Source organism: Colletotrichum phormii (genome assembly GCF_030913505.1).
Source record: "Colletotrichum phormii strain CBS 102054 chromosome Unknown BDP81scaffold_61, whole genome shotgun sequence".
In the NCBI taxonomy this organism is placed as follows: Eukaryota; Fungi; Ascomycota; class Sordariomycetes; order Glomerellales; family Glomerellaceae; genus Colletotrichum; species Colletotrichum phormii.
Window position 1 is genome coordinate 1 of NW_026851503.1, and position 17,770 is coordinate 17,770.

Here is a 17,770-nt window from a genome sequence, read left to right on the forward strand (position 1 = left end):
GTCTGACGGAGCCTTTGGCGTCTTTGAACGCGGTTTGAGCTGGCGAATGTGTTAAAACTGGCAGCCCGCCATAAGTAACCATATTGCTGAACGGCGAGGTTAAAAAAGGCCCCGGTCATTAGTCTGTTTACGGGCTATCGCTTCAAGGTCCTGGATGCGTGTTGGGGACGTAGAACGAAAGTATGGACATATGGATAATTGTCTATAGCGGTATTTTGCTTATAACAGTTAGTTATATGTTTCGTTTTCTTAAAAAGGTTAAATGGAAGTGATGTAAATGTTTTAAATAGGCAAGTTAGAACTTTGTGATGGTTCTTTCGTCAGTCCAATATCCATGCCGCCTCGACGTGCACATTGGCCACTGCCGCAGCCTTGACGTACTTCAGCCAGCAGTAGTTCGATTATGCACCCTGCTTGTCTCCTGTCTTCCAAGTGACACTAACGCAGCGCAAAGGTCCGGGCAATCCTCTATCGTCGTAAGCGGTATCTGCTTCAAGTCGTCGCCTGGATAATTTGTTCCACACTCCTGCTCGAACTTGATGTTTGAGTCACGCGCCATGTATGTGTTGTTCTTATCATTGAGATAAGGGCAGTTGGTTGTGACCCCTCCATGAACCGACAAAGCCCTGACTGGTAGTGGAATCGATGTAATGGTGGATGTTGCAAGTGAGGTTGAAGATATAGCGCTTAGGGATGTTAGAACCAGATATAAAGACGATAACGATGCTTTCAACCTAGTATATATCAATCAGTCTTGCATGATGATCTAGATAGAAATAGTTTAGCATACTTACGCTTTGCAATCATGTCTTGTTTGTTTGAGCGCCTTGGTTGGCATTCCGGCAACTACTGCCGCTGCAATTGCGCCCAACAAGAAGGCTGCAGCCTGCAGCTGCGTGCCCGACCCAGAATGTCACTTACCTGATGCCACAAACTCGTAATCCGCCTTCAGAGGTGACGTGATCTTGGAGAGGATGCTGGTTGCATGAGGCAAGCTCATGGGCATTGACTTGGCCCTGGTGATGTTGCTGCCCGGAGTGATTCTCCTCCTTGATAGGATGTGCTATTTCAAGGTCGCCGTACTCTGTTGGCATGGTACCGGTTGTGTGTATACCTTGACGAGAGTCGCTCGTGAGGTACACAGGCTCTAGCCAAGGTGTTCAAAGTCGGCCTTCCGGAGCCATTGTTGAGAAGCATCCTCATGTTCAAAAATGGGGATCAAGAATTGGAACAAGAACTGGCATTCTTCATCGGAGGGCAGTACGTTTGAAAGACTAATCCCATGTCCTCATTGAAATGACCCGAGACGGCATGACTTGGTGCCACAATAGTTTTCGACACACAGGAGACGGGCAATTGCGTCCCCCGTACTCACACATGCTCACCTGAATTTTTGATGACCTAGGTAGAACAGTCTCGGTTCCTGTATTACTTGGCTTGCTTATTACGTGTCTGTTTTGTTTGGTTCTCCCTTCGCTACCATCCAGATGGTATCTAGCAAAGCAAATTGTATTTGTTTGTTTGTTTGTTATATTTAACGCCGTGGCGGCAAGGGCGCAGCCGCCCTTGCGGCCGACCTCCCGAAGGGTACAAAGCAAATTGTAGACGTAGTGAGGGGATCTTTCTTCTGGGATTCGAAACGATTATGTTTAGGTTCGAATTGGGATTTAAATTAGCTGACTTCAGTGACCTTCCTCTGCGATCATGACTCAAACCTACTATGTTGATAAAAGAATTCATGTCGTTTGTACTGAGCGGTTTGTCTTTCGATCCTGTCCGCCGTCTGACACAGCAGCGACCCGATGGGACGTTTTCGCGATTTCATGAGACTTCACAGCCAGACTCCATTGAGACAAATCGGCTGTGAAACAGGACACACTCATACGCATTCACATAGATGGACATCTAGACTCTCACGAGAATGAGACAACGGCTCAAAGTATTAGCTTTGGGTGGAGTTGGATGCCTCCACCAAGACGTCGTGAGACAGTAATGTAGCGAAGAATGAGGAGCACGTCCAATGCTTCAGACTCTCGCAATGGACGTCAACGACCGATCTTGAATTTGACCGCGAAGTGAGACGATGATCCCAGCTTCCGAAGTACTTACTGCGTTGTGCTCTGACTTCTAGCCTGGGTACTCTGCCTCATTGTATCCGAGCACCTAATGGACCGAGCAAGTCAGCCGCCAAGACAAATCCCTTGACAGGCCAAATGTGACTGTCAGCAAAGGCTTGTCAGCAATCCTCAGCACGCCAATGCTTACATACGTACTCCTCGGACGTGTACGGCAGATTCCGTATAACTCTCATGTTTAAATGATCTTCCGGGCCGAAATGTCAGAGAGCTATCACACCACCTCTGTCAGAGCCCTCCCGGATAGGGGCTAGTCAGAGGTAGTAAGGAGTCCAAGCAACAAAGGAGCAGCTCAGATATATATACAGCGCAGGGAGTACACGTCGAGGGAGGAGTAGATTTCAGTAATTCATCATTCTACCCCTAACTGCAGTTGGCCTCTGAGAGCTTCCACCCTGTGTCAACATCCCAACTTGACAACTCCCTCTTCGCTCGTATAATAACCTCATCGCAGCGGCCATCCACGACATCGAGTACGCCTAGCAAAGAGGCCTGGTTACCTCTATGCTTACGCTCGATATAAAAAAGGCTTTCGATACCGTACTCCCAGGACGACTAGTCCGACGCCTCCGTAAACAAAGATAGCCAGAGAACCTCGTACGCTAGGTCTCAAGTTTTGTTACCGGAAGGAGAGTAAAAATAAGGCTTAATAGGGAGGTAAGAAACGTCTTCGGTCTCGAATACGGACTACTATGTCAGAGCCCTCCCGGATAGGGGCTAGTAAGAGGTAGTAAGGAGTCCAAGCAACAAAGGAACAGCTCAGATATATATACAGCGCAGGGAGTACACGTCGAGGGAGGAGCAGACTTCAGTAATTCATCATTCTACCCCTAACTGCAGTTGGCCTCTGAGAGCTTCCACCCTGCGTCAACATCCCAACTTGACATACTATAAGGCTTACCCGTATCTCCTATTCTATTTATACTCTATATTAAACCTCTTTTCAAGCTAGGCACAGCTAGCCCAGGAAGGAAGCAATCTCGTTTCGGCTACGCCAATAACGTCGCTATCTTATTAAGCTTAATATTATTAAAGAATAACTATAACATCCTAACTAAGGAATAGAAAGAAACCTTAGGATAGGGCGCGACGGAAGGAATCATTTTTAACCTCGATAAGTCCGAACTAATTGTTACGAGCAGGACAAGGCAACCAACTGTGGCACAAAGCAAAAGCTTCGATAATGATGACTCCGGCATCATTGTCCCTTGTTCTGCATTATATAGCTACGCGCCCACAGTGACAAGTTGCGGCGGGCGTAACACTAATCCACTTCACTAAGAGATAAAAAGACGGAAACCCATCAATCACAGTAAGTTTACTAGATAGGAGGTATTATATAGTTTAGGCTATTAAAGAAGGCTCTTCTCTATACTAGCTCGGCGTTTACTTCGACCGTAAACTTATATTTAAGAATTATGTAAAAAACCTCTCTGCGAAGGCATAATAAGTAATTAATAGACTACGGGGACTAAAGAACACTTTCTAGGGCGCGTCTACGTACTTACTTCGTTAAGCGATCACCTCTTATATACTACCTATTTAGTATTATATATCTAAAGTATAGTAGCCCGGTAAGAGTGTTACGGCCAGCTAGTCCTAGTGAGGTATGTTTGCAGAAGTTGAGGCTGCGGAACTGGTAACAGTATTCGTAGTAGGGGATAGCTTCAGGGAAGCTATGTCTGTAAGTCGTAAGGTAAGGGAAGGCTGCGGTGATGAATCGTAGTCTTATCAAAGAGGTTCTCAGGGAAGATAGCTGAAAGCGATCATAAGATCTGATACGAAGTTAATTGCTGAAGAGCTATGGAAAGTCTGTCCTAGAGTCCGGCTCGAGTCCATCCTATATACAAGTCCTGGTCCTGAACATATCCCTTGTCAATGATCAGTTCCTCTGATCGGGTGAGCGCTCATTGTTTGGCATGATGATGATGATGATGATGATGTATTTAACGTCTGGTAACAAAAGGACGTGCCGATTTGTTTGGCATGGTCGCTCATGGCTTATCTTATCATCACGTGACCTGTACCATAGTTCTTCCGTTCCGTGAGAGGGTGCCTAGTGTCCCTTGTCTCCTGCATATGTGGTGTGTTGTAACCGCCGCGAGCCTGCGGGGCAGGCCCTGTTCTTGGTCATGCATGTTGGGTCGTAACAAAGTGCTGGATAAAAAATGGACGTACTATCTTAAACGGGGTTAGTAGTCTACTATACTAACTAGACGCGATGCAAACCAAAGCTATTAGAGCGATAATCCCCGTATATAAAACGACGCCTATACCGATCTTATAGCGCGAGGTGGCTCTACCCCCAGTAGAGGTGATATGACAGAATTCGGAATTGTACCGTTGCGCCATATACAAAAGAGAGATCCCTCTACTGCATTTAGGTAGTTGTGGGTACATATAGTTTCCGTCATGATACTAGACGCGAAGCTCTATACAGCGTCCACTAGAATCCATCGTCTGGACGAGCGACACCCTCTCCGAACGAGACTTAGGGACAAATCAGGACCAGACTCACGGCTACGACGAATAGCAAGCCTCGTAAGTAAAAATACCGAATATATCGATCCGTTAGAACTCCCCCCTTGGGAGTAACTAGCGGACTAGCAGACAGCCCTGACAGTCATTGTTTGCGTCGACAGCCTGCCGACGATTAAATTTGTATGGGAGAAATTTCGGCGCTAGCAGGTCATGGGGGTTGCGACGATTAGGATCAACGTCTGCCGACGATTAGCGGTCTGGGCGCTACACGTGTCGCGGCGAGTTCAAAACAGGTAAGCTTATCAAAGGATCAACTACGAGCCGATTGATATCAACAGTAATACGTTTATATGTAAGTACGGTCGCTTTGAAGCCAGTCTGCTTTTCGGTCGGTTTTTTGATGGTCGTTGAAAGACAGGGTATGTAAGCACGGACCATCTCGTCACAGCCAACCAGGTCGCATTCTTGACTTACAAAGTTTGACAGTAGCCGTAGCAACATGTCTCGATTAACGGCATTTAACTTGATCTGTTGTCAAAGGATAAAGAGGGTGAAAGTAAGTACTGCGACTATAGGATAGATGGCTAGCTTAGAAGATTCAAGTACGGCATTTCCAATTTTGAGTGTGTTTACAATGGACTACTTTGTGTACGAACCAGAACTACGGCTTCTCTGCTGCCGTACATGCCAGACCGCGGTTACACGGAAACAAATTAAGGTACATCTTCGTAACAGTCCGCACACTCTCAGCGGTCAGGAGATCAGAGAGATAGAAGCGTGGGCGTTAGGTCATATCATCTTCCGTAATCAGCAAGAGGTCCACGACGGTCTACCATCCAGGCCAGACGACGCACCGGCCATCGCAGCGTTAGGTCCGCCAGGTATAGGTGGTTTCCGGTGCGAGTTCGTTGTCGAAGATAGTACGTTACCGCCCGACTGTCGATACGTAGGTAGAGACCGGCGGCGGATCCGAGAACATCTCAGGGTCAAGCATGGCTGGGACTTGGGACTCAAGGGTGGACGTCGCTCTACTACCACGGCGGAGGAGGAACGAAGTATCAGTCCGTGGAGGACGGGCGTCCATCACCAGCGACTATTCACAAGCGGACTCGGGAGCGAGCTGTTCGAGGTGGCAAGGGGGCTACGTCTTGAACAAGCAAGGGTGCAAGAGGACGAGCCCCACGTCCGACTCCAGCGGGCCATCGAGGCGTTCTAGAACAAGGGCGACGATATCCGAAGTCGAGAGGCGGAGCGCATCGACAAAGAGGACGACGTTAACGCGCCCAACCCGTGGCTTCGTCGGCTCGGTTCCGCTCTTCACTTAAAGGCGTTCAGCAGGAGAAAGGATTTCTTGAGGGACTTGATCGCCATGGAATACGACGTCGACCCCGACGACCCAGACAAGTCCGACGACGCCTAACTGCGGTTCGTGCATATGGTATTCGATCGGCTGGTCGACCACGCCAAGGCCGTTATCACCCCCAGCGTGGTCACTTGGAATGCTCTGTTCGAAGTGAACCGTACCGAGCTGTCGAAAGAGAGGACGAAGCCGTTCTACTTCCGGTTTAAGCCCGAAACACAGAGGAGGTACGGACTCGTAGTTAAGTAGCTGCTCGCTTACTTCGTACGCTGCATGTCTCTCGATAACGAGGCGGATCGACCACTATTCAAGCTTAGTACGAGGCAGTAGACTGCGTATAATGCCGTGATGGACTATATAGACGATCTGGCCGAGGCTTGGAACGAGGGCGGCCGTGACCCGGACGTACCCGGTATCGCCGGGCTTCTCGACGGGCTCGAGACGGCCGTTCTCGAGTTATATATCTCCGTTCTCGACTACTTTACTAAGGACTCCGAGTACGATAGCGTTCTCGTTAGCTTCTTAACCGTTCTTAGCATACGGGCGGACGGGGCGTAGGAAGGGTACGGTAGGTTCACGCCGAAGCTCTCCGCTATTATGGCGATCTCCCGGCTCTATATCATTAAATATACGGTGGACCAGCGAGCTAAGGCGGTAAACAAAAGATACGGCAAGGCCAAAGCTAGGAGGAGGCCGAAGATAATAACCCGAGCCATTTTACACTTATATCGGATATAACCCGGCGGTTCATAGTCGGCGGGGGTAAGGGCTAGGAGACGACGCCGACGTAGTTCATTATCCGGCTCCATAACTTCGGTATAACTATATAAAATAATACGGCTATATACGGCTCGGTATGCTAGGATAGAATAAGGAGGAGCTTTATTATAAAGGTACCCGTCTCGGCGTTCTTGATATTTAGGCGATGATGCGAGTCGGGGTCCGGTAGCTAGAGACGGTGCTCTATAAGGACTTGCTGTTCTTCGGCGCGTTCTCCGAACAGTCGGCGGCCGAACTGGGGCTGCCGGCGATCCCGTGGGCCGAGCTCTTAGATAACGCGGCGGACGAAACGGTCGGGCGCTCGCTCGTCGACCAGTCTTCAACGCGACGGGGCGTCAGCGGATGGGTGATCAGAAGATCGTACAGGACGACGGCTTACGGTCCCGGTGGGTCACGTCCACGAACGACGGCGGCTTGACGCTGCACCCCATGCCGGCATATCGATACGGGCTCCGGGTCGAGAAGGCGCTGGAGCTTCTGGCGGTTCTCGTGCACATCAGCAGCGGGTTCCCGTTCGGGCGTGGGAGCTTCTCGTGGTCGGCACCGGAACACGTGCAACGAGGCATACGCAACATCTTTGCGACCGAGGACTCGTCATGGTCGTGACGGGGGCGCACAAAGGCTTCACCACGACAGGGCGACTCAAGATCATCCACCGCTTCTTGCCGCGCGAGGTCGGGACTCTGCTGACGTATTATCTGTGGCTCGTACTGCCATTCTAGGAGGACGTCCAGGCCAACGTATGGACCGGTCCCGGTTCGACGCGGGGTTGTGGCGACGGAAGGCACACAGGGGGACGAGACGCAGCAGGGGGGCGGACGGACGGTTCAGGACGGAGCAGGCGGGGACGACGACGACGACGACGACAACGACGGGTGGAGGCTAGGCCCCGGAGAACATTGGACGTCACCGCGCTTGTCACGCAGCATCGGGCGGCTCAGCGCGTTGGCTTTTGGGCAGAAGCTGAACATCAGCAGCTGGCGGCATATCTCGACGGCCATCGGGCGGCGGTACTTCCGCAACGCGTCGACGGCGCACACCAAGCTGCTCTGCGAAGTCGACTCCGACCACAGCGGTAGCGAGAGCGACGACGACGACGAGGACAGCCGTACGACTTACAAGCGGGCCACGGGTCCAAGGTGGCGGGGTTGATCTACGGACGGCTGGTGACTGAAGGCGGGTTCGAGACGAACGAACGTCGGGTCCGCTTCCGCCAGATCAGCGAAGAATGGCACCGACTGTTGGGTTTCCCGTCCGCACTGGGGGGCTTCGGCTTGGCTCTTACGCCCGGCCGTAAGCGAAAGACGGCGTCGATGTATGACGAAGCGCTCCGGGCGCTGCAGCTGGCGAGGTGGAAGCTGCGGCGGCGGATCGATATCGACGGTGAGCTCGTCCGCTTGTACGGGGCGGACGCCCGGTTCCGAGGCGCCCAGTAGTCAGCGATCTAGGCGATCATGGCGAATAAGAGCCCGATCGTGGTGGTGATGGGGACGGGGGGCGGGAAGAGCTTGAGCTTTATACTGCCGGCGGCAAGCTACCCCGGGGGCGTAACGGTCGTCGTCGTGCCGCTCGTATCGCTCTAAGGTGACTTGATAGAACGCTGCCGGCAGATGAAAATCCCGTGTGCGGAGTAGCGCAACGACGGGTCCCCCGGGGCGGCATCGCTCGTATTCGTAACGCCCGAGTTGGCTATAACGAAGCGGTTCCAGGACTACGTAGAAGGGCTCTGGGTGATGGCGCAGCTCGACGGGTTCGTATTCGACGAAGCGCATACCATCTTAGAGGGTATACGGGACTTCCGGCCGAAGCTACGCGAGCTGGGCCGGCTCGCACTCGTCGGGGTTCAGATAATATATTTAACGGCGACGTTACCGCCGCGCCAGGAGGCGGCGTTCTCGGAGCTTATCAACGCACGGCGCGAGGAGATTACGACGATCAGGGCCAGGACGATACAGGCCAACATCGCATATAGCGTAGAAACCGTCACGGCGACGACGGCGGAGGACGCTACGCAGGGGATAATACAACGGGTTTGCGCGCTACTCGAAGAGAAGCTCGAGATATACGGCGCGCCGGCCAAGATAATCGTATACTACAGGACGGTAGTAGCGACGGACGCTCTCGCCACGGAGCTAAACTACGACGCATACCACCGCGACGTCAACACACAAGACGGAAAGGCGGAGAGGCTGCGGGCTTGGACGAGCGGACTCGAGCGGGCACGATACGGAGGGGGGCGGGTGATCGTGGCGACGAACGCACTGGGGCTCGGGATAGACGTGCCCGATATCCGGGTAGTGATACACGTCGAGATACCGTTCGAGATAGCGGACTATACGCAGCAGAGCGGGCGGGCCGGGCGCGATAGCGAAGCTAGCGAGGCAATCGTCGTACGGGTAGTAGAGGCGGCGGCGGAAGGGGGGCCGGGGCGAGCAAGACGGTGGACGGGGTCCGGGGTACGTAGCCCAGCCGAGGATTTCGTTAGCGGCGGCGTATGCCGGAGGGTGGTTTTGGATTCGGAGATAGACGGGCGCGGCGACCGGGACAGGTACGAGGAGGGCGAGGCGCGGTGCAACGTATACAAGCGGCGGACGACATAGAGGAGGCGGAGGCGAAGACGGACGACCCGGAGGCGGGCAAAGACGAGGAAGAGGCGGATATACAAAAGCACGAGATCAGCATCCGATAGGTCCGAAGCTGGGTAGCGGATAAGGCGATACGGGAGGCCGAGGAGGTAGAAAGGTTCGGAGAGTAGCTTGAGGCGCGGCTCTTTAGAGGGTATATATTCTGCTACGGGGCTAATAGGGCGGACGCTACGCCGGACTATATAGAGCTCGACTACGGCAGGTCCCGGATAGGGGACGTATTAACATAAAAGACGTTTAATATAGGGCTCCGGATATATACATACTTCCGGAGGGTAAGGGGGGTAGAGAGGTTCGGCGGGTGCTACGACTGCTTTCTCCTATAAGAACTATATACCCGATAGGAGGAAAAGGCGGGCGAGGGCGGGTAGCAGAGGAGAGAGGGTTAGCCGAGCTGGAGAGGAGCGGGATCGCCAGCAGCCAGGCCAGCGGGTTCCGCAGCGAGCAGGACAGCGACGACGACGACGACGACGCGGGCGAGGCCAGCGCCGACGACGACGGGGCGGGGGACGAGGGCAGCCGTCGCGGGAACGGGAACGAGAACGAGACGCTCGACCGGGCCATCTTCTGCTTCATGGTGGCCTCGATCAAGACCCGGGTCGGCGGGCACGTATACGCAAGCTCGCTGCTGTGCTTTTGTGCAGCGCTAGGGATCCGATCTCGTCCGCTCGGGTATACCGAGCCGCACTTGTATACGGGCATGCTGGCAGCCATCTTGTGGTGGTGCCGGCTCTTCTTCTTGGAGGCGGCGTTCGAGGACCAGCCACGGGACCAGGACGAGGTCGGGGTTCCGGCAGTCCTTGCGTTCCGGGACCAACATGCCGCTTGGATGTGTGTGGGCGCGCACACAGTCGCCAGCACCATCATCGGATGGATGGCGCTCGGGAAAGGCTGGCGGATGCGGATGGGCGGGCAGCCATCGGTACGTTGGGCGGATGACGGCGAGTCGCTGTTCCATAACGGCGAGCGCATCGTCGTCCGGGACTTCACGCGGGCGCTCCGGGACCAGGTCGTCGACGCACGGAAGCTGCTCGGCGCACTGTGCGGGGGGGACTGGGAGCTGGTCAAGACGCGCATCAAGCTGGGACGGCTCGTCGATAGCATGGTGCGGCTCGGGGCTGGCCAGTCATTCGCAACGAAGGCGGAGAACGACTGGCTGGAGCCCGGACCGGCGGTGGTGATGAGGCAGCTCGGGGCGTCGATATGGGACCCGAGAAAGCAACAGGTCAAGCGAGAGGGGGTTCGGCAGTGGCTGCGACGGCTGAAGATGTTCCGGGAGGTGCTGATGGTGCTCGTCCACGCATGGGGCGGGCTGCCCGGCCAAGGGCCCGAGGTGGCGACGCTGCGGCACTGCGACTCGTGGCAGCTCATCCGCAACATCTTCGTGCTCGACGGGCAGGTGATGATCGTGACGGACCGACATAAGATGAAGGCGATCCGGGACAACTCGCGCAAGGTGGCCCAGTTCGTCCCCGACGTAATCGGGCAGATAGTGATAGCATACATCGCGTAGATCATCCCGGCGGAGCGGGCGCTCCGGCGCAAGGCCCAACTGGCCGAACCGCGCGGGGAGCAGCTAGAGTTCATGTGGCGAGACGGCAGCTCGCGGGTATGGGATACTGAGCAGCTCAGCCGGACGATGGCGCGCGTGATGCAGGCGGCGACGGGCGTACGGCTCGGCGTAGGACGATACCGGGCCGTAGCTATCGAGATAGGTCGTCGAATACGGGGACTCGCGCTGAAACAGATCGAGAGCCGGCTAGACAACGACGACGACGGGGCGAACGACGACGTCGAGGTCGATCCCGTCACCGGCGAGCCGGTATACTGCGGAGGAAGCTGGAATATCGTATAGGATCTGGCGTCGACTCACGGGAGCCGGGTTACGCGACAATATTATACCGTATATATCGGGTTCCTAAGAAAGCTATAGCCGGAGATAATCGCGACGTTTAAGGAGATTAGCCGGTTATGGTATCGGTTTCTAGACGGGGAGGCGACCGGGGACGGTAAGCAGAAACGGGCCGGCGAGGCGGCGGAGCACGGCACGCGACAGCAGGCAGGACTCGGCCGCTCTAAGCGTATACAGGGCGAGGCCGCCGTAGAGGACGCGGAAGAGGCAATAGCGGCGGGGTTGCGTAGGCTACTCGGGCCCGGGGCGACATAGCGCAGTAGCAAGCAGGCCGAGAGCATGCGCGCGATCATAGCACTAGAGGGTAGCCAGTCCGTCGTAAGCGTACTGCCGACAGGGGCCGGCAAGAGCATACTATTCATACTACCGGCCGTCATAGCGAACGGCGGGACCAATATCGTGGTTATGCCATTCGTGGCGCTAATAGAGGATCTGGTCACACGCGCCGTATCTATAGGCGTAGACTACATCCGTTTCCGATCGTCAGCGCACGCCGGACGGGAAGGGCTACCGCGGGCCGCCCGGCTAATGGTCGTCAGCGCGGACGTCATCAGCACGGGGGAGTTTTCCGCATATACCGACGGACTACTATATACCGGCTTACTCCGACGGATATTCATCGACGAGTACCACACCGTTATCACGGATATCGGTTTCAGGGCTCGGCTGGGAGAGCTCCGAAGCTTACACCGCTACAGCTGCCCGTTAATACTCTTAACTACGACGATGCCGGAGGTGCTCGAGGACTGGTTCCGGGAGCAGATGCTAGTGGAGGCGGCAACGATGGTGCGGGATCGGACGACGAAGGTGAATTGCCGGTACCGGGTGGAGCAAGTCACGGCCGGGGGCGGGGCGGTGGAGCGGCAGGTGGCGGAGACGGCCAAGCGGCTAGAGGCCACGATGTCCGGGGGGGAGAAGGGCGTGATCTACTGCCGATCGAGGCGCCAATGCGTCGTCATAGCCGACGAGGTCGGCTGCGGCTTCCACCACAGCGGCATGAGCGAGGAAGAATGCCACGGGGTGCGGGCAGGGTGGGCCGGGGGTGGGGGACAGCGATGGATCACGGCCACGTCGGGCTTGGGGACAGGGGTGGACATCCAGGGCATCGTGGCAGTGATCCACGCGGAACAGCCGTACGGGCTCGTGGACTTTGTGCAGCAGACAGGGCGAGGGGGACGGCGGGCAGGGGAGGTAGTAGAGTCGGTCATCGTGCACGACGGACGGCCGAGCCGGCCCGACCCGCACGGCAGCTCCGTAGACGAACGTAACCGGGCCGAGATGGAGGCGTTCGTGTCGACGGCAGGGTGTCGACGGACGGTCGTCAGTGCGTTTATGGACGGGGTTGCCGGCGAATCGTGCAAGGACATAGCGGGCGCGGAGCTTTGTGACCGATGCGAGGAGCAGGCGCGGACCGCTGCCCGGTGGAGCAACTTTGGGAAGGGGGAAGGGCGACGGGTCCGGACGCTGTTCCGCTGGCTGGACGAGGTTACGGATAAGTGCGCAGTATATTATATCCGGCGCCACCACGCAAGAACCGAGAGGGAGGGGACGCCAGACAAGCCACGGTACACGCACCGGGACGAATAGTGTAATAAAGTATCCGGCGAGGGCTACGCAGTAGTACGGAAAAAGATAACGTTCGGGCCGCTATCGTACTACTTTACGTATAAGCTGCCGCTTAACTAGTGCGAGGAGAGGAGGGAAGGCGAGGCGGACGAGGAAGGGCGCTATAAAGATATTAACAAGGTATTGCCGGTAGTTCTGATAGGGCTAAAGAGCGGGAGGGTTCGGGAACTGGCGAAGAGGGAGTTTAGGGTTAATAGTGGCGACCGGGAGGGCTTTTTCCGGTAGCTCGGAGGACGGCGGCGGTTCCACGGGTCGGAGGGGACCAATATGCATGCATTATAGGAGGCCATTATATAGGAAGCATATAGAGGGGGTATATATTAGTTCGGGACGTAGCGATCTAATTTCTACCGAGAAAAGAAGGAGAAACTAATCAAGAAACGAATTCTAGGTTTTTTTTTAGTATAGAGGAGGAGGATGGAGAGGTGTTATAAATAAAACGAGGGTTACTTTATATTATATAGAAAAAAGGGTTAAGTTAATGAAGTATATAAAGAAGGTAGAGAAAAAGCGATATATGTTAGGGTTGAAAAGGTCATTATAGATAGAGTTTGATGAGAATAAGGGTTATTATTGATATTGATTTACGCTCTATTGCGAACCTTTATTGTAGTTCTTAGGGTTGTCTCCGTCGCCCGGCGTACTTGTATGCGGGGGCAACCCGTGGTGTCCAGCACCCGGCAGGGCAGCGGTAGCCATGGTTAGGGTTAGGTTTATAAAGAAAGGTTAGGGTTAAGAATATAGAGAATAAAAAGTAGGTATAAGGTTTGAGGAGGGGTTGAATTTGTAAGAGGAAGAGGGAAAGAGGGTATAAGAGTAAGGATAAAGAAGTAAAATAAGATTATATTTTAGAAGAAGAGTAGGTATAATTAATAGAAGCGGTATTTGAAGCGCTGTTGTAAGCGGTATTTGAAACGCTATTATAACGCTGTTAAAACCGCTGTTAAGACCGCTGTTAAAACCGCTATTTGAGCCGGTATTTGAACCGCTGTTAAAACCGCTGTTAAAACCGCTATTTGAACCAGTATTGAACCGCTGTTAAAACCGCTGTTAAAACCGCTATTTGAACCAGTATTGAACCGCTGTTAAAACCGCTATTCGAACCAGTATTTGAACCACTGTTAAAACCGCTGTTAAAACCGCTATTCGAACCAGTATTTGAACCACTGTTAAAACCGCTATTCGAACCAGTATTTGAACCACTGTTAAAACCGCTATTCGAACCAGTATTTGAACCGCTGTTAAAACCGCTATTCGAACCAGTATTGAACCGCTGTTAAAACCGCTGTTAAAACCGCTGTTAAGACCGCTGTTAAAACCGCTATTCGAACCAGTATTGAACCGCTGTTAAAACCGCTGTTCAAACCGCTGTTAAGACCGCTGTTAAAACCGCTATTCGAACCAGTATTGAACCGCTGTTAAAACCGCTGTTCAAACCGCTGTTAAGACCGCTGTTAAAACCGCTATTCGAACCAGTATTGAACCGCTGTTAAAACCGCTGTTCAAACCGCTGTTAAAACCGCTATTCGAACCAGTATTGAACCGCTGTTAAAACCGCTGTTAAGACCGCTGTTAAAACCGCTATTTGAGCCGGTATTTGAACCGCTGTTAAAACCGCTGTTAAAACCGCTATTTGAACCAGTATTGAACCGCTGTTAAAACCGCTGTTAAAACCGCTATTTGAACCAGTATTGAACCGCTGTTAAAACCGCTATTCGAACCAGTATTTGAACCACTGTTAAAACCGCTGTTAAAACCGCTATTCGAACCAGTATTTGAACCACTGTTAAAACCGCTATTCGAACCAGTATTGAACCGCTGTTAAAACCGCTGTTCAAACCGCTGTTAAGACCGCTGTTAAAACCGCTATTCGAACCAGTATTGAACCGCTGTTAAAACCGCTGTTAAAACCGCTGTTAAGACCGCTGTTAAAACCGCTATTCGAACCAGTATTGAACCGCTGTTAAAACCGCTATTCGAACCAGTATTGAACCGCTGTTAAAACCGCTGTTAAGACCGCTGTTAAAACCGCTATTTGAGCCGGTATTTGAACCACTGTTAAAACCGCTATTCGAACCAGTATTTGAACCACTGTTAAAACCGCTATTCGAACCAGTATTGAACCGCTGTTAAAACCGCTGTTCAAACCGCTGTTAAGACCGCTGTTAAAACCGCTATTCGAACCAGTATTGAACCGCTGTTAAAACCGCTGTTCAAACCGCTGTTAAAACCGCTATTCGAACCAGTATTGAACCGCTGTTAAAACCGCTGTTAAGACCGCTGTTAAAACCGCTATTTGAGCCGGTATTTGAACCGCTGTTAAAACCGCTGTTAAAACCGCTATTCGAACCAGTATTGAACCGCTGTTAAAACCGCTGTTAAGACCGCTGTTAAAACCGCTATTTGAGCCGGTATTTGAACCGCTGTTAAAACCGCTGTTAAAACCGCTATTTGAACCAGTATTGAACCGCTGTTAAAACCGCTGTTAAAACCGCTATTTGAACCAGTATTGAACCGCTGTTAAAACCGCTATTCGAACCAGTATTTGAACCACTGTTAAAACCGCTGTTAAAACCGCTATTCGAACCAGTATTTGAACCACTGTTAAAACCGCTATTCGAACCAGTATTTGAACCACTGTTAAAACCGCTATTCGAACCAGTATTGAACCGCTGTTAAAACCGCTGTTCAAACCGCTGTTAAGACCGCTGTTAAAACCGCTATTCGAACCAGTATTGAACCGCTGTTAAAACCGCTATTCGAACCAGTATTGAACCGCTGTTAAAACCGCTGTTAAAACCGCTGTTAAGACCGCTGTTAAAACCGCTATTCGAACCAGTATTGAACCGCTGTTAAAACCGCTGTTAAGACCGCTGTTAAAACCGCTATTTGAGCCGGTATTTGAACCACTGTTAAAACCGCTATTCGAACCAGTATTTGAACCACTGTTAAAACCGCTATTCGAACCAGTATTGAACCGCTGTTAAAACCGCTGTTCAAACCGCTGTTAAGACCGCTGTTAAAACCGCTATTCGAACCAGTATTGAACCGCTGTTAAAACCGCTGTTAAGACCGCTGTTAAAACCGCTATTCGAACCAGTATTGAACCGCTGTTAAAACCGCTGTTAAAACCGCTGTTAAGACCGCTGTTAAAACCGCTATTCGAACCAGTATTTGAACCACTGTTAAAACCGCTATTCGAACCAGTATTTGAACCACTGTTAAAACCGCTATTCGAACCAGTATTGAACCGCTGTTAAAACCGCTGTTCAAACCGCTGTTAAGACCGCTGTTAAAACCGCTATTCGAACCAGTATTGAACCGCTGTTAAAACCGCTGTTCAAACCGCTGTTAAAACCGCTATTCGAACCAGTATTGAACCGCTGTTAAAACCGCTATTCGAACCAGTATTTGAACCACTGTTAAAACCGCTGTTAAAACCGCTGTTCAAACCGCTGTTAAGACCGCTGTTAAAACCGCTATTCGAACCAGTATTGAACCGCTGTTAAAACCGCTGTTAAAACCGCTGTTAAGACCGCTGTTAAAACCGCTATTCGAACCAGTATTTGAACCACTGTTAAAACCGCTATTCGAACCAGTATTTGAACCACTGTTAAAACCGCTATTCGAACCAGTATTTGAACCGCTGTTAAAACCGCTATTCGAACCAGTATTGAACCGCTGTTAAAACCGCTGTTAAAACCGCTGTTAAGACCGCTGTTAAAACCGCTATTCGAACCAGTATTGAACCGCTGTTAAAACCGCTGTTCAAACCGCTGTTAAGACCGCTGTTAAAACCGCTATTCGAACCAGTATTGAACCGCTGTTAAAACCGCTGTTCAAACCGCTGTTAAGACCGCTGTTAAAACCGCTATTCGAACCAGTATTGAACCGCTGTTAAAACCGCTGTTAAAACCGCTGTTAAGACCGCTGTTAAAACCGCTATTCGAACCAGTATTGAACCGCTGTTAAAACCGCTGTTAAGACCGCTGTTAAAACCGCTATTTGAGCCGGTATTTGAACCACTGTTAAAACCGCTGTTAAAACCGCTATTCGAACCAGTATTTGAACCACTGTTAAAACCGCTATTCGAACCAGTATTTGAACCGCTGTTAAAACCGCTATTTAAACCGGTATTTGAACTGGTATTTGAACCGCTGTATAATTGCTATTTAAACCGTTATTATTAATTACGAGGTAGTACATAAGAGTATATATAAGAAAGAGATTATAAAGTCTTCTAAGTTCTTTTGGATTTTGGATTAATATAGTTCTCGTAATAAATAGGAATTATATTCAAGAGCATGATGATAGGGTGTAAGAATAGAGAGGAGTTGATGTAATTTAGAATTAGAAAGGTGGTATAATGAAAAGAGGAAATATATATTAGTACGATGAGGAGTATATTAGTATTACTTTATTTTAAGAAGAAAATAAAGATAGAAGATAGTAGTGTAGTTAAGGAATAAGGTTATATAGTAGGAAATAGGAAATAAAAAAAGAATAGATTAAAGAGTTTTATATAAGAGGAGGTTTTTATATAAATAGATTTATATAAAGTAACGTACTTGATAAGCGAGCTGCCCAGACAAGCGAGCTGCCCACCTAACCATGATCACATTATAAATCTGTCTAAGGAGCAACATTAAAAACATAAAATCAATTGAAACTACTCTGAATCCTATTCCTCAGATATTTCTTCATTAAACTGACATGTTCGCGCATTATGGCCAGTGTTTCCGCAGACGCCACATCGCCGTCGACCTGTTTCTGTCCTCGGCCGACGACCACTACTCTGGCGCGTTTCCTCCTCAATCTGGGCCGTAGCCTC

The 17,770-nt window shown here is 51.5% G+C and overlaps 4 protein-coding genes across 4 annotated transcripts; all 4 read left to right on the forward strand.

The window, feature by feature from the left end:
- Window positions 1-2,627: 2,627 nt before the first annotated feature.
- Window positions 2,628-3,200, forward strand: BDP81DRAFT_336994 (uncharacterized protein; the record flags this gene model as incomplete). The annotated part of the gene is made up of 2 exons (XM_060585963.1): window positions 2,628-2,706; window positions 3,031-3,200. Coding segments are annotated over 2 exons (249 nt in total), but the record flags the coding sequence as incomplete, so codon positions are not given.
- Window positions 3,201-5,388: 2,188 nt separating this feature from the next.
- BDP81DRAFT_301367 (uncharacterized protein) lies at window positions 5,389-5,676 on the forward strand (the record flags this gene model as incomplete). The annotated part of the gene is made up of 1 exon (XM_060583125.1): window positions 5,389-5,676. A coding segment is annotated over one exon (288 nt), but the record flags the coding sequence as incomplete, so codon positions are not given.
- A 156-nt stretch (window positions 5,677-5,832) lies between these two features.
- On the forward strand, window positions 5,833-6,320 carry BDP81DRAFT_515299 (uncharacterized protein; the record flags this gene model as incomplete). The annotated part of the gene is made up of 1 exon (XM_060595853.1): window positions 5,833-6,320. A coding segment is annotated over one exon (204 nt), but the record flags the coding sequence as incomplete, so codon positions are not given.
- Window positions 6,321-6,324: 4 nt separating this feature from the next.
- BDP81DRAFT_401270 (uncharacterized protein) lies at window positions 6,325-8,192 on the forward strand (the record flags this gene model as incomplete). Its single annotated transcript, XM_060588796.1, has 4 exons — window positions 6,325-6,489; window positions 7,479-7,496; window positions 7,549-7,864; window positions 7,933-8,192. 4 exons carry the CDS (start codon window positions 6,325-6,327, stop codon window positions 8,190-8,192), a joined length of 759 nt encoding a protein of 252 aa, XP_060437353.1.
- Between the last annotated feature and the right edge of the window lie 9,578 nt (window positions 8,193-17,770).